This window comes from Anolis sagrei, chromosome 4 (genome assembly GCF_037176765.1).
Source record: "Anolis sagrei isolate rAnoSag1 chromosome 4, rAnoSag1.mat, whole genome shotgun sequence".
NCBI lineage: Eukaryota > Metazoa > Chordata > Lepidosauria > Squamata > Dactyloidae > Anolis > Anolis sagrei.
The window spans coordinates 20,056,437-20,073,228 of record NC_090024.1 but is presented as its reverse complement, the minus strand read 5'-3'; the positions used below and the strand labels follow the sequence as shown (position 1 = coordinate 20,073,228).

Here is a 16,792-nt window from a genome sequence, read left to right as displayed (position 1 = left end):
AATTGATGGTTATCCATGTAGGTACTAACAAGGTTGACCCTGCTTAACTATGATGATCAGTTTGGATCTGATGCCTTTGTGGTATTTTGGCAGAGGCATGTTAAAATGTAAACCTTAGGGCTATAATTGTGTAATGGGAATGAGCCCCTGGATTTAAACTAGAGGCCAGCAGAGTTTATGTGCCCTCTAATTTGGTAAAATTCCTAAAATTGTATTGTCAAAGGCTTTTATGGATGGAATCACTAGGTTGTTGTGAGATTTATTTATTTATTTAAAACTTTTATATCCCGATCTTCTCAACATCCATAGAGGGACTCAGACCAGCTTACAGCCAGGATTCAATGCTAATAGTACAATCTAAAAACATCATATAATAACGAGTTAAAATACATATCGATTAAAATTATACACAAGCCAAATCGCCAAGATAAAATTATGTCCAACTCAGTCCATATGTGTGGTCGATAACTTTGTTCTGTAGCTGGTTTCAACCATTATTCTGGGAATGCTTCCTTCCATAGCCAGGATTTCACCAGCCTCCTGAAGGACAGGAGGGAGCGGGCAGATCTGATCTCAATCGAGAGAGAGTTCCATAGCTGAGGGGCCACCACAGAAAAGGCTCTGTCTCTCGTTCCCACCAGACGCGATTGTAAAAGTGGCGGGACCGAGAGCAGGGCCCCACCAGAAGATCTTAATTGTCTTGATGGTTCATAGGGGAGGCTGTATGGCTATGTTCCAGAAGCATTCTCTCATGACATTTCTCCTGCATCAATGGCAGGCATCCTCAGAGCTTGTGAGGTCTGTTGGAAAGTAGGAAAATTGGACAGGATTTATATATCTGTGGAATGTCCAGGGTGGGAGCAAGTACTCTTATCTGTTTGAGGTAGGTGTGAATGTTGCAGTTGGCTATCTTGATTAGCATTTAATGGCTACCAGTATTTAAAAACACTCTAAAATCATAACAGTATATAAAGAACAACACTCAAAAACAGGAGAATTCTAGACAAGAAAAATTCAGGGCCAGCTAACCCATCCCAACAAAGAATTCCCCCAGGCAGTAAGAAGCCAGACCTTGAAACTGGTAGGCCACTAAATACTAATCAAGGTGGCCAATTGCAACAGTCACACCTACCTCAAACAGACAAGAGTTCTTTCTCCCAACTGGACATTCCACAGATATATAAACCCAATTTTCCTAGTTTCCAACAGACCTCACAACCTCTGAGGATGCCTGCTATAGATGCAGGCAAAACATCAGAAGAGAATGCTTCTGGAACATGGCCATGTAGCCCAGAAAACTCACAGCAACCCATTCCTAAAATTCATTATGGAACTTTACTTTGCATCATACAACCCAATTAAAAATGAATGCGTATCTAGTAAGATGGCAATATGCCCTACTTTGTAGAGAACAGCTCTGTTTGAAGATTGGTTTTACTATAATTTGAAACATGTTTTCATAATCTCTCTGCTACTTACATGCTGCAGTTATACTAAAATTTAAGCCATTCTGGGAGTGATAACAAAACTGTTTAATGACTGAATTCTAACATGAAGCTATTGCATGAAACTGTTTCCTCCACCAAACCGCACCATCTTTCATTTCATTTTAAAGAGCATTTTATAGTCAGGAACTGACCGGTCATATCGTCTCCGTTGCTCATTTTGGGTTCAAAATGTGTTACCTTTTTCAGAACGTGTTAAGCAGCAAAGCAGTAAAAGCAAATGTCATTTCATTCCTGTAGTTGTGAAGGCATTTTACAATGTAATAACTATTTATACCCAAGAGTGTTTTTGATCAGGGCTGCGAACATATTGGGTGTTTTTTATGTTGCTATTTGTCATGAAAATACAGGAAAACTGAAGCTATTGTAAATACAAGATAAGGGGAAACGTTCCCTCAGGTTTAAAATCATATTTTTATTTTTGTTTTTTCCACTTTCACATGGGCCCCGCATCCCTAACCCTGACGACTCCAATTTTCCCCTTAAACTCTGGTTTGAGGCATAGATATAATAATTTGTCTTGTATGAGAGATAGGAGCAGTTTACCTACCATAGGTCCCCTGTCCAACATCACCTGATCCTTTGTTGCTTTCCATCAGATGGTTGAAAGCCCTTGAAGATGATAAGCAAGAAACAGACGTTCATTACAACTCGTTGACTGGAGAAGGAAACTTCAACTGGCGCTTTGTATTCCCATTCCATTACCTCCCAGCTGAGAAGCAAATGGTGGTCTCCAAGAGGGAGAATATATTTTCCTTGGACAAAACAGAGCGCAAAATCCCTGCAGAGCTGGTGCTCCAAGTGTGGGACTTCGAAAGGCTGTCTTCGGATGACTTCCTGGGTAAGTCCTGTGGAAGAGTGACCTGGATTTAAACTGGAGGCCGGCAGAGTATATCTGCCCATTTCTCTATGATGCTGATTCTGGCAGCAATCTGAAGCTGCTACTTGCAATCTGAGAATACGAATGGAATATCAAAACAGTGGAAGGGAGTTGTTGTTGTTCATTCGTTCAGTCATCTCCGACTCTTCGTGACCTCATGGACCAGCCCACGCCAGAGCTCCCTGTCGGCCGTCACCACCCCCAGCTCCTGCAAGGTCAGTCCAGTCACTTCAAGGATGCCATCCATCCATCTTGCCTTTGGTCAGCCCCTCTTCCTTTTACCTTCCACTTTCCCCAGCATAATTGTCTTCTCTAGGCTGTGCTGTCTCCTCATGATGTGGCCAAAGTACTTCAACTTTGTCTCTAGTATCCTTCCGTCCAATGAGCAGTCGGAAGGGAGGGAAGGGAGTAGGAGCTACAATATTGTACTAGGTTGTGCCCGTGTAATATGATAACACCTATTTAGTGCCATCTTCAGTAGAGTATGTTCCAGTTGCTTTCCAGGTTGCTTCCTCCATGCAGGCAGCAGCAATTATAAGTGATGGCTTCCATGTCAGTGTGGCAGTGAAACCATTATAAGTTTTAATCTGAATTTTGATGGAACTATGCAAGATGCTGTACCCATTTTGGGTATAATTAAGGTTGTTGCAACAGATAGGAGAGATAATATCAACAGAGCTCCTTTATGGAGAAAGAAAAGTATCGCTTTATTTCCAGCTGGGACTCTGGTGAGGAGTTGTGTCCAAAAGCAAACCAGAGTGCCCGATAAAGGCGTTGACTGTGCCTTTATACCTCTACAAATGCAGGCAAACAAAGAAACATGCTTCTACATACATTGACATCATTCACTACGTCACTTTAGCATCATAGAAATATCAAATGCTATCTTCCAACATACAAGAGGCATGTCTCTGTATTTGTTTTCAGAGAGTAGCATACAGCTTACAGCTTACATTCATCAATCAAGGGGCCTACTTTGACCTGTCAGGAGGGACAAAGAGAGATAGGCTCCTTACTTAGAAGGAAGATGCTGGGCTATGTTGTACTAGTCTCTCTGGAATGTATAGATAACAGGTCCCCCTTCTCCTCCCCCTTTCAACATTCCTTCTCTGTCCTGCTGGCTTTCTTACAAAGAGAGAACCTGATTTTTCTATACATTTCAGTGCTGGTAAAGTACATACAATATATGCATAAATATATTTCCAATATTTCCCCATCAAAGTTAAGGTTCAGACTAAAATCTAGAGCAGATTTATAATCTCACCATTTGCATGGCATGTGTGTAGAAAAATATTACAATTGCCTCTCATCTGAGAAATTCCCAGATGCTGAGCAGCCCCAAATTCGAAAGGATGGTACCAAAAATGCTGCCAGACTTTTGGCTTAAAATTTTGATTGCTGGTAACCAGCCACTTAGAATGAGGAAAGGTCCAACAAAAGCCAGGAAAACATTATGGTTTTATAATGAAGGAGATGATGTATCTTTGCCCTTGAAAAGGATTTGCCTAAGAGTACTTGAGGATTATACTTGGATCCTTTATTACTGTTTTTCCAAGGCTTAGTCACAGAAAAATAAGGAACAGCAAACCCCCTATCTCCCTTCTCCAATCAGCATGTTGAAATTCAGGCCATCCTGACCCTATCTCAGCAGGTAGACTTATATTTATTGAATTGTCATAAAGAAGAGAAAGCTGGTTTGCAATTAATCAGACCAATGCTTCTTTTAGCTCAGTGCTATTTACACTGACTTCTCCTGGACTTTCAAGATTTTATGCCAGAGTTTTCCCTGCCTACATCAGGATGCCAAGGACTATTTTTCATGTGAGCTACCACTGACCTAGAGCTTTTCCTGTATCCAAGGTCATGCTCATTCACATTTGGGAAAAGTTTCTATTTTTTCCAAAGGTCAAAATACCAAACTCTCCCAAGCCAATGAAAAGTAACTTTCCCCAACCTCTGATGCTTACCTAAAGAGGCTTCCCAAGCAGAAGCAAGTCAGTCAGCTCCTACGAATGTGCTTTCCTTCATCCTCTGCTAATCATGGTAACAGCAATTACAGGACGGTATAAGCAGATTATGATGTTCCTAAGCACTAGAGCTTCAGTGAATTTATCTGAGCTGGGAGCTGTTCTGGGAACATTGTGCTGTCTAGTAGGTCTTTGAGTGATGTGGTAGTTTTATTTCCTTGTCCCTCCCAGGCTCCCTTGAAATGAACCTGAATGGTTTTCCTCGAGCCGCCAAATCGGCCAAGCGCTGTGACATAAGCATGGTAACCGCAACACCCGAGGAGAACAAGATTTCCATATTTCAGCAGAAGAGAGTCAGAGGCTGGTGGCCTTTCGTCAAAGCTGGAGAACTCACGGTAAATCACCCAAGATTGCATTTAGAAATAGATTATTTCATGCTGATATTAACCAAGGATGATGATGACGACGATGACAACAACAATGTTTTTTCTTACCTGCCTTTCCTTGTGGCTTGGGTTACAAAATAATACACATTGTAAAAATAAATACACATATTAAATTATTTTGAATATAGTAAGGCAGTGATAGCTGGTCACGTCCATGTTCCTTTGGATTAGAGTTTGAACTTTAAAGGAATTATTCAAAGTACTGAAGCAGTGGGATTCAGCACTTTGGATAACTTTTTGAAAGTTTGGATTAAAACCTGGAATTCATTCACTTCCACTGACACAGAAGATAACAGGAGGGTATGAATGGTATTAAGAGCCAAGTATCGTAATGAGGAGGTCTTCCAGCATATAATATTTATTTACTCCTCTGGTCCTCCATTAGAAAAATATCTTTTTCGGATTATCTGTTTTGACTTGTAACATCTCTTCCACACAATTCCTCTTAATTTCAAATTTGACCAAGTTACACAGGTAATACAAATGTACACAAGTGCTTCAAGTGTTTCTCTTAAATCCTATAAAGCATGATGGGGAAATTTGCGTGTCTATACACTGTGGCCACTTGCACGAATATATTGGGAAACTACTGCTGTGTGTATCACTTTCTCTCATTAAAAAGACCCCTCCTGGGCCTAAAATGGTCCGGAGAACCCAAGAAATACCGTGAAAATGCTTCCCCCCCCCCCCAACACACACACACACATTATAGGGGCATTTGTGGGTAAAACAATGTTTTGATTTGAGGTGAATTTCTCCACATTTTCCTGAGGATTAATGCTTACCACCTCCAGCCGCATACATTTATTAACTGTTTGTTGAGAGCAATTGTGTTGTTTTGGTTCTGAATGTCATCAGACTCCAACTTCCAGAGATCTTCACTATTGGCTGGTCTGGCCAGAGAAGTTGGGAGCTGCAGTCCATAACATTTAGAGAAACTTTCAATTTCCAACCCTGTCTAGAGGGTTGGAAATTGAGGAAGGATGATGTTAGACTGCGCAATACTTCATGACTGCTTATGTTGGCTGGGGCTCACGGAAGTTGCAATTTTTCAAAACATCTAGAGATGGGCCAAAACTAACAAAATGAAATTCAACAGGGACAAATGCAAGATACTCCACTTAGGCAGAAAAAAATGAAATGCAAAGATACAGAATGGGGGACGCCTGGCTCAAGAGCAGTACGTGTGAAAAAGATCTTGGCGTCCTCGTGGACAACAAGTTAAACATGAGCCAACAATGTCATGTGGCTGCTAAAAAAAAGCCAATGGGGTTTTGGCCTGAATAAATAGGAGTATAGTGTCTAAATCCACGGAAACCACGCTACCCCTCTATTCTGCCTTGGTCAGACCACACCTGGAATACTGTGTCCAATTCTGGGCATCACAATTGAAGGGAGATATTGACAAGCTGGAATGTGTCCAGAGGAGGGGTGACTCAAATGATAAAAGGATCAAATGATTAAGAGAACAAGCCCTATGAAGAGTGGCTTAAAGAGCTGGGCATGTTTAGCCTGCAGAAGAGAAGGCTGAGAAAAGACATGATAAGGGCCATGGATAAATATGGGAAGGGAAGTCATAGGGAGGAGGAAGCAAGCTTGTTTTCTTCTGCCCTGGAGACTAGGGCGCGGAACGATGGCTTCAAACTACAGGAAAGAAGATTCCATCTGAACATTTGGAAGAACTTCTTGTCTGTGGGAGCTGTTCAGCAGTGGAACTCTCTACCCCTTCTTTGGAAGCTTTTAAACAGAGGCTGGATGGCCATCTGTCGGGGTGCTTTGAAACCAATTTTCCTGCTTCTTGGCAGGGGGTTTGACCCACAAGGTCTCTTCCAACTCTACGATTCTATAATTTGATTATTCTAATTGCTCCCTTGCTTTCCATCTTCCCAATACAGAAGGTTGAATTTGTCTTCTTCTTTGAAATTGACTTCTGAAGCATCTTTCAAAAATTATGATTAAAGTATATGCCCATAATTTGCAACTACCTTTGTTTTTTTTGCATGGATATACAGCTGGGAGTCCTCTTCCCAATCGTCCTGTACACACAATCTTCTGGCATTTATTTTTCCCATTGTAATTTCCTCAGAGTTATTATAACTTTGCCTAATTATATTGCAAAGTCAGGCAAAAGGAAATAAGAGGATACATGTGGATTGAATGTACATCTAAGGGATTGCCATACACTTTGGGGCTATTAATAATAAATCTCTGCTGCTATGTATTTGAAGTACTACTTCGTCCCAATACAGAGAAAATCTCTGTTGGTGAAATATCAGAAGCCTGAAGCAAACAATTAAGTTTTCAAGGTATGACAGGGAAGGATTGCAATTCCCTGCCTAGAAAATGTAGTTGCTGAGCAGAGAATCAGTGCCTTCCCATAATTCTCAGTCATCCTGTTTCTTTACCATATAGATTCCATTATATCAGCAGCCAGGTAATATTTTCCTTGCCGCCTTACTTAAGACTTTGATGAAGTAGAGCCAGTTTACAAAAACTTATACTTCAAAACTATTTTTTTTTTGTTTCAAGGGGGCTAGAGGGCCTCTTTTTATTGCAACGCACATTTAATATAGCTGTAACAACTGATTTATAATGGTTGTGCATTTTAATGTTGGGCTGGGACGATTCACATTGCCAGTGAGCCATGAAACTCATTTGGTGATCTTGATGCAGTTTTTCTCTTTTTTAACCTGATCTAACTTAGGGAAAAAATAGGGAGGAGAAGAGCCATAGGCACTACTTTGACCTTTTTGAAGACTGTAAAGCAGGAAATAAGTGTAACAAATATTTGAATACATAAGCAGTCAATGTGTTGGATGAACATAAGAGTGTTCTAATCCATGCTGCTTATTAGCACTTCAAATGCCATTTGTATTTCTTGACTCAGAAACACAAATTTTGAAAACTTAAGCACTTTCTTTAAGTAAACACAACAACTACCAACTTTCTTTTCCAGCTCCCATTTTAAGAGTGGAAGGCACAGGAAGCACGACGAAATACGCTTATTCCATAGCTACTTATTGACATCAGCGCTACTGGGAAAATATATTTCCCAAAGTTCCATGTGCCTAGTTTTCAGCATAGCATCCTGCAGGCACCAGAGAAGGATATTTTCTTGCATCCGATGCCACTGGATTAGTAGTAAAGGCAATTATGATGGAATAGGAAAATTGGCGAGAAGGAAACTCAGTGGTGGGACTACGACATGAACTGAGTCCTTCTGATAGCAGTGGGTTTTGGAATTACATTTGGTTCTGCATATCTACAAATTCTGCCATCCATAGATTTAGTATATATTTTTTTAAATCCAATCTTGATTTTGTTATTTTACATAAGATATACTATTTTCTATGTCATTTGATAAAATTTCTTTATTTTGTGTCAAAAACATTGCATAAATAAGTATAAAACTGATAAAAATAGAGGAAGCACAAGTGGCTCGATAGTTTTAGACCAAAAACGGGCAACTGGGACTGCTTTAAACAATTTCTCCTCTGTGTATGAGGCAGGGCATTGCCGGCAAGTATACAGATGCAGAGTTGTTTGTTCTGCTCCACAGTCGCTCAAGGTGGAGAATTCTTCTAGGTTGTCTTTTGATCTGCCCACTCCACTTCTGAGTCTGCTCAGGGACTTCCCCATTACCAATTCTTGGGGGGCCATCCAATTGGGATTTCCTGGTTTAGCTGCCCAGAGGGATACCCTTGCTGTTGCTTGGGGATGCCAAGAAGAGTGATCGTTCTCCTAAAGCTTTTCTTTGATTTGAGTCTACTGGGAGGAGGCTGATAGCCATGCAGTGGGTGGCTTTCACAGTGTTCAACCTTATTTCTCTCACAGTTAGCAGCAACTTCCCCTTCCACATTGGGGGGGGGGGGGGCAATGCCAGCTAGCTTATAGAGCAAGGGTCCTCAAACTTTTTAAACAGAGGGCCAGGTGACAGTCCCTCAAACTGTTGGAGGGCCGGATTATAATTTGAAAAAAAAAATGAATGAATTCCTATGCACACTGCACACATCTTATTTGTAGTGCAAAAACCACTTAAAACAATACAATAATTAAAATAAAGAACAATTTTAACAAATATAAACTTATTAGTATTTCAATGGGAAGTATGGAGCTGCTTTTGGCTGATGAGATAGGATTGTTGTTGTTGCTGCTGTGTGCTTTCAAATCATTTCAGACTTAGGTTGACCCTGAGCAAGGGCCGGGTAAATGACCTTGGAGGGCCACATCTGGCCCCCGGGCCTTAGTTTGAGGACCCCTGTTATAGAGTATCAACAGGTGTAGGTTTTGTTCAGTGCTATATTTATGTGTTTCACGTGAGCAGACTTATGCCAAACAGGGCAGGCATACTCAGAAGTTGAGTAAGACAAGGCCAGGACTGATATTCTTATTAATTTTGGGTCTGCACCCCTTGCACTGCCAGTAAGTTTCTGCAGGATGTTATTGCATGCAGCTATTTTGTGTTTGGTGTTCATTCAGTGTTTCCTAAATGTTAGTATTTGATCTAAGGTGACGCCAAGATACAATATTTGATATAATAGGACTTGAGTATTAATTTTGGTTTCCACAGAGGGTCCTGGAACCAAACCTTAATTAATACCAAGGATCCATTATAAATGAACACTGCTTTGTGAGTTCAGGGATTGTAATCCATCCTGAGTCCCTTCGGGGAGATGGGGCAGAATACAAATAAAGATTATTATTATTATTATTATTATTATTATTATTATTATTATTATGTAGTAGTAGTACATCCATCCCTAATTAAAACCCTGCCTGAAGGAAGTTCTCCTGATAACTAATTATTATTATCATTAAGTATAAAGATAATGATTATGAGTGAAGACATCTTATTGTTTCACTTTTGTAATTTATGACTTTGTGGTACCAATGTTTGAATGAACTGTTTATCAACTACAGTAGATTAAGGACTTGTTAAGAGGTGTTAACATCCACTGAACTGAAAGAGATGTTTGTTTTTTTTTTCTCACTCCAGGGCAAAGTGGAAGCTGAATTTCATTTAGTCACTGCAGAGGAAGCTGAGAAGAATCCTGTAGGCAAAGCTCGGAAAGAGCCGGAACCATTGGAAAAGCCCAAGTGAGTAAACTTTGCTGGCTGTGTGTCTGCTTTCATTATGACCTGAGGATCTCTGACTAATACATGGATGATCCAGGTTCCGGTAAAGAGGCCCCAGATTTCCCCAGAGAAAGAAGCAATTTCTTCTTGTTTCTGCCCTCTAGGCACTTTTGACCCAGGAGAATCTGAGGAAGTCATTAGGTTGGGGGAGAAAAGTCTCTTCTGGATCTAACATGTTCCAGCGAAAGTAAAAAATATGCAAAATTGTTCTAGTACATGCCCCATAGGGGACATTTTAAAAACTGATTTATTGGATTCATACCCTGATTTTTACATGGGATGGGACAAACATTTGCTTCCCAAAAACACATTTGGGAGTTTGTGATGGAGTAAAGCCCTCCAAATTCCACAGATAGCTAATGCGACCCTAGTGCTTGACATTTGGCCTTTTCTATCTGCTCAAAATCCAGGAATGCCTCAAGAATTGGAGGAGATTATTGAGCAGCATTGACTTCTGGTATTTATTTATATGTTAATGTAGTGATGAATGCTTCAGCTTTGAAGGATCTGTCCAAAGTGCCAAATTTTACACATAATATATAATCAGCACCTTGGATAGCTCCCTGAACATTCAGAATCGCATTCCAGAATGGATTTCCCATCCCATGGCAGGAGAGGTTAACCAAATTTATTGTATCATCTCCATCCCATCCTATCTGAATGCAGTATTCTTATATTAACACTTGAATGGAGGGTTATATAAGCACATTCATAAAAACAAGATGGTTAGGAAATTGTACCGTTTGATGAATTTATTTTCCCCAGGCACTTTAGAAATCTAAGTTCATACTTTCTGACCTCGATGGCATTTGCTATCATTTATTTAGAAGCTACATCAGCATAAAGGGGGGAAAGGAAGCCATTGCATGCCATGATATATTCTTTTAATTTTCATGTTTTATTGATGCATTTGCATCAGGAATCAGAACAGCTAACATTCTCCAAGGATGTAACTTGCCACTGGGCCTGTGCATGATCTGATATGTAGCCCATATTAGCAATATAAATCATGAAGTTGAAGGATCCAGATCCAAACTTTGGCTCTGGATTATGATTTGAATATGGAATTACCACTCCTCTCATTCATTTCTATTGGAAAACTTAAGCAGCAATGACTTTTATGTACCGTGTGTGCTTTTTTGTCAAGCAAACAAGATGCGTGACAGTCTCCATCTTTCTTACCCATCTCATCAATCCAGGATTACCAAATTATGTAGTGACTACATTTCTGTATTAAAATTGGATTGCAGAATCATTGCAAAGAGGGGAATATAAAATGCTGTTAACTAGAAAATCCTGTCTAAACTTATGACAAATAAGCAATGCACTAGTGGAGAGAGAAACTACTGGGTTTGAGTGTTGGACTATGACTCTGAAGATCAGGGTTTGATTCCCTGCTCAACCATGGAAACCTATTGCATGACTTAGGGTTGAGTCACACTCTCTCAGCTCAGGTCAGAGGATTGAATCTGGGAAGAGCAGGTTGAGCTCCCTCTGTCAGCTCCAGCTCCCCATGTGGGGACATGAGAGAAGCCTCCCACAAGGATGGTAAAACATCAAAACATCTGGGCATCCCCTGGGCAACATCCTTGCAGATAGCCAATTCTCTCACACCAGAAGTGACTTGCAGTTTCTCAAGTTGCTCCTGACACACGGAAAAACACAGCTACAGGAAATCCTGTGACAGGGTCATTTGGGATCATCATAAGTCAAAAACAATTTGGAGGCAAACAGCAGCAACAACAACAACATGCTAGTGAAAGTTCAAGAATAAAATTACGTGGATCCAAATTGTGCATATACACTTTGTACAGCTCTTTAAAGACAGTCTTTCCCAACTGAAAATGGGTGGCTATTTAACCAAAACACCTAGATAATATATATACACCTAAGAAGAAGAATGAAAAACTATCTCAGAAATGCATATACATAACTCAACTAAATTAGAGTCCAAAAAAAATGAGATGAGCAGGAGTCTTTTCTTAATTATACTTCATGAACAGTCATGCTGGAAACTCAAACAGAATGAGATAAAAATGCCTTGCCTTTCTGAGTCAACTACAAATTTAAAAAGGCACACATACAGATCTCAAAAATGCGCATGCATGCACATCTCTAGAGAATCAAATTGAAGCACATGCATGCATAAGTTTCTTTGAGATTCCCAAAGATGATAGTGTTACCAACAGGGTAACAGATCAAGCAGCTGATAAACCAGGCATGAGCAAACGTTGGCCCTCCAGGTGTTTTGGACTTCAACTCCCACAATTCCTAACAGCCTAACGCTTAAGCAGCTGAGGGAAAAAAGGAAGGGACATGAGGCTGTTAGGAATTGTGAGAGTTGAAGTCCAAAATACCTGGAGGGCCGAAGTTTGCCCATGCCTGTGATAAACCTTTAGCTTGATCTAATTACATGATCCTCATGTTTTTGAGCCAAGAAAATTGTTTTCCTGAGCAACTCCAGAAAAAGTTATACTGTATTATACTGAACTGCTAATCCAAGTATGTTTTGGGATCTTGATGTGCACACAACTTTTGTGTTGTCCACTCTGATACTAGCCTAATAAGCTTTGTTTGCAATGAGAATGAAAAATTGGAAAATTGCAATTCTGGTAACTTTCCAAATGATGGTACCAAATGTATTGTCGAAGGCTTTCATGGCCGGAATCGCTGGATTGTTGTAGATTTTTTCAGGCTATATGGCCATGTTCTAGAGGCATTCTCTCCTGACGTTTCACCTGCATCTATGGCAAGCATCCTCAGAGGTTGTGACCTCAAACGTCAGGAGAGAATGCCTCTAGAATATGGCCATATAGCCCGAAAAAACCTGCAACAACCCGATGGTAACAAATACTTCTTAATATATATATGCCTTTCTCCAGAACTCATTTCTTTCTCTCCCTTTCCTAATTCTTTTCCTCCCCAGCCGGCCTGATACCTCCTTCTCCTGGTTTGTGAACCCTTTCAAGTGCCTGTACCACCTCATCTGGAGAAATTACAAGAAATACATCATCATTGCGCTGATTCTGCTTATCCTGGTTATATTCCTGGTGCTTTTCATCTACACTCTCCCTGGTGCCATAAGCCGTCGGATCGTTGTGGGAGGAGGCTCTTAGAAGACTTGTGTCTAAATCATGGCCCAGACTAACCACTCACTGCCACTCAGCTTATATCCAGAATAACATATCCTGAAATGTTGGCTATTTTAAATGTTATCTTAACATTAAATTCCTTATCTAACATGGCTTTATTGTTTTCTGCCCTGGGGCCAAAATTAGAGATGAAGAAGGGAGAAATTTAACAATTTAACAATTTAACCCATCTTTCTGTAATCATGGTCAGCAGGTATGAATTTTGCAGCTGTGCCAGTGAAATGCAGCCACGTGCCAGCTGTAACATCTTAAGTCCCCAAACATCTCAAAATCAGCCTTTTTTCAATATTTGTTGGTTTATCAGTATCCTCATAGATCAGTGGTTCTCAGCCTGTAGGTCCCCAGGTGTTTTGGCCTACAACTCCCAGAAATCCCAGCCAGTTTACCAGCTGTTACAGTTTCTGGGAGTTGAAGGCCAGTACATCTGGGGACCCACAGGTTGAGAACCACTGCCCTAGATGAATACATGGGCCTTTCTCCCCTCAGATGAAGTGAATGAGAGGTGCTTTCTGCAGAAGATCTGTCTGAGCAATTAATCATATTTTAAAATGGGGTTGTTGGATATAGCTGAGCTTGTTTAAATTATATTTAACTTAGATTTAACTTAATTTGTTCCATGGCTTATGTTTTAGTGATTTCAGTGGACATTCCACACCCATATTTTCCCCTTTATAATAATACTACTACTACTACTAATAATAATGTTTATTTATACCCCGCCACCATCTCCTCCAACGGGGACTCGGGACGGCTTACATGAGGCCAAGCCCAAACAACATATTACATCAAAATAAAACCAAACACATAAGCAACAAGTAACAACATCATAATTACATAAAACATATGAATATGTATTGACGAAGGCTTTCATGGCTGGAATCACTAGGTTCTTGTGGGTTTTTTCGGGCTATAGAGCCATGTTCTAGAGGCATTTCTCCTGACGTTTCGCCTGCATCTATGGCAAGCATCCTCAGAAGTAGTGAGGTCTGTTGGAATTAGGACAATAGGGTTTATATATCTGTGGAATGGCTGGGGTGGGGCAAAGAGCTCTTCTCTGCTGGAGCTAGGTGTGAATGTTTCAACTGACCACCTTCATTAGCATTTGAAGGCCTGCCTGAGCCTGGGAAAATCTCTTGCTGAGAGATGTTAAGATGTGCCTGGTTGTTTCCTCCCTGTTGTTTTGCTGTTGTAATTTTAGAGTTTTTTAATACTGGTAGCCAGATTTTGTTCATTTTCATGGTCTCTTCCTTTCTGTTGAAATTGTCCACATGCTTGTGGATTTCAATGGCTTCTCTGTGTAGTCTGACATGCTGGTTGTTGGTAACAATATAACATTACAATAAACACAATCACAATGACAGTGGGTGGGCCACATGTGCAGGATAAAATGTTTAAAAAAACTCAGGTAAGATAAGAAGAAGAGCAAGTTATTTTCAAGAGGGAGCTCATAAAAACAGGGTTGTGGAACCAAGCTTTCCCACGAGGGGGGCGCGTGTACTCCAGTGACAGAAGCGTCGAGGGGAGCAGTAGTGTCATGTTGTGTACCTACTCACCAAAGGCACTGCAGAAGAGCCAGGTTTTAAGGTTCTTTTTAAAGGTTTCTAGGGTAGGGGCTTTCCTGATCTCTCCAGGTAATGAGTTCCAGAGTCGGGGAGGGGGGCACAGAGGAGAAGGCTCTCTCCCTTGTGCCCATAAGATGAGCTTGTGAAACTTGCAGGGGCAAAAGGAGGGCTTCTCCCAAAGATCGAAGGTCCTGGGTCGGTTCATGGAGAGAGATACGGTCACGAAGGTAGGCGGGTCCCAAACCGTTTAGGGCTTTATAGGTGATAACCTGCACCTTGAATTGGGCCTGGAAAATAAACGGCAGCCAGTGGAGCTCCTTAAACAGGGGGGTTGACCACTTCCTGTAACTAGCCCCAATCTAGCTGTAGTTTCCAGGCCATCTTCAAGGGTAGCCCCATGTAGAGTGCATTACAGTAGTCCAGTCTGGAGGTAACTAAGGCATGGACCACCATGGTCAAGTCAGACTTCAATTCAATGAATGCAGACCACATTCATAATACAATGAATGCAGACCACAAATGGAAGAAAGGCTGTTGGTACGTTGACCCATTATATTATATGCACAAAAGCATGTGTATGTTGTGATATCAGTGAGGTGATCCAAAAACAGTGCCACTTGAGCAAATTCATTATACAGTGAAGTGCAATACAATACATGTATGCTATAGACTAGTGCCAAAGTGCATTATGGATATTGTGTCTCAATATAAAGGATTAACATGAATATTCTATATGATGTGTCAGTATAAATGATTATTTGCAATTGTGGTGTGTTTGTATTTTATTTGGGGGGAGGTAGTCCTCTTAAAATTTTACTATTGATTACACTATGTAACAAAATTTGAAAAAAAAATCTGGTTTGAAAGTGTTATTTCTATTTAATTGTGTGGCACTTACTTTGAAAGTAGTTGTTATACGCCAAATACTTCATTTTTATGGCTGCCACAAACTACGTTGAATTGGTTGAGATTAGATATTCATTGAAAAACTATAGCAAAATGTGCTGCTGGATGTTCTGCAAAAACAACATTTTTGCAGTTTAATAAACTTTCCCCATGTTTTTATGAGACAGCCAATTAGGAAATGACATTTCATGTTTCATAGCGTTGTTGTATTGTTGTCCCATTTGCAGTATGATTTCCCCAAAAATGAAGAAGCAAGCAAACCCTTTAAAGCTTGCATTTCAAATCAATTTATGACAAAGACTAGCATTGTGCCCAGAGGAACCAAACATATAATATACACTCACAAACAACAAATGAGAGGGAATGAAAAGCAATGGCAAACGGAGCTCTCAAAAGGAGATCAGTGGAGAACTAATAGAGAGAATGTTCAAAAACGCTTTGAGGGAACATCTGTTGCTGGCACCCAAAACAGTTGCAGAACGTGTTGATTCTTCTTTGGGAAACAAACATAGAAATCCTTTTCAGACGTAGCCTACCATGCAGCAAAATAGCAAAATGAACAAAAACAGTGACACCTTTAGTGGGCCAAATAAAAAGCACAAGAGACATTATGCGGGACATTAAAAATCACACAGGAGAAGAAAAGCAACCATCTCACAATAACAGGTTCAGGACAGCATCCACACTGTAGAATGAATGCAGTTTGATACTACTTTAGCTGTTATGGCTCAATATTATGAAATCCTGGGAGTCGTGGATTGGTGATTCACTAGCATTTTGGGGCAGAGAAGGCTAAAGACCTTGTAAAACTGTTCTATTGAAGACTTTCATGGCTGGAAACACTGGGTTGTTGTGAGTTTTTCAGGCTGTATGGCCATGTTCCAGAAGCATTCTATCCTGATGTTTCACCTGCATCTATGGCAGGCATCCTCAGAGATTGTGATATCTATGGGAAACTAGCAAAATTGGGTTTATATATCTGTGGAATGTCCAGGGTGGGAGAAAGAACTCTTGTCTGTTTGAGGTAGGTGTGAATATTTCAATTGGCCATCTTGATTAGCATTGAATGGCCTAGCAGTTTCAAGATCTGTCTTCTTACTGCCTGAGAGAATCCTTTGTTGGAAGTGATAAGCTGGCCCTGATTGTTTCTTGTCTGAAATTCCCTGTTTTGGAGTGTTGTTCTTTATGATTTTAGAAATGCTGGACCACGCTAACAACCACCATGTCAGATTACACAG

At 40.5% G+C, this 16,792-nt stretch overlaps 1 protein-coding gene across 1 annotated transcript in view; it reads left to right on the top strand.

The window, feature by feature from the left end:
- Window positions 1-13,285, top strand: part of FER1L6 (fer-1 like family member 6) — a 124,746-nt gene extending 111,461 nt beyond the window's left edge. The window contains exons 38-41 of the mRNA XM_067467013.1: window positions 2,105-2,346; window positions 4,584-4,747; window positions 9,795-9,895; window positions 12,861-13,285. Coding sequence (XP_067323114.1) covers window positions 2,105-2,346; window positions 4,584-4,747; window positions 9,795-9,895; window positions 12,861-13,050 — 697 coding nt within the window. The 3' untranslated portion in view covers window positions 13,051-13,285. The remainder of the gene's footprint in view (window positions 1-2,104; window positions 2,347-4,583; window positions 4,748-9,794; window positions 9,896-12,860) is intronic.
- The last annotated feature ends 3,507 nt before the right edge of the window (window positions 13,286-16,792 follow it).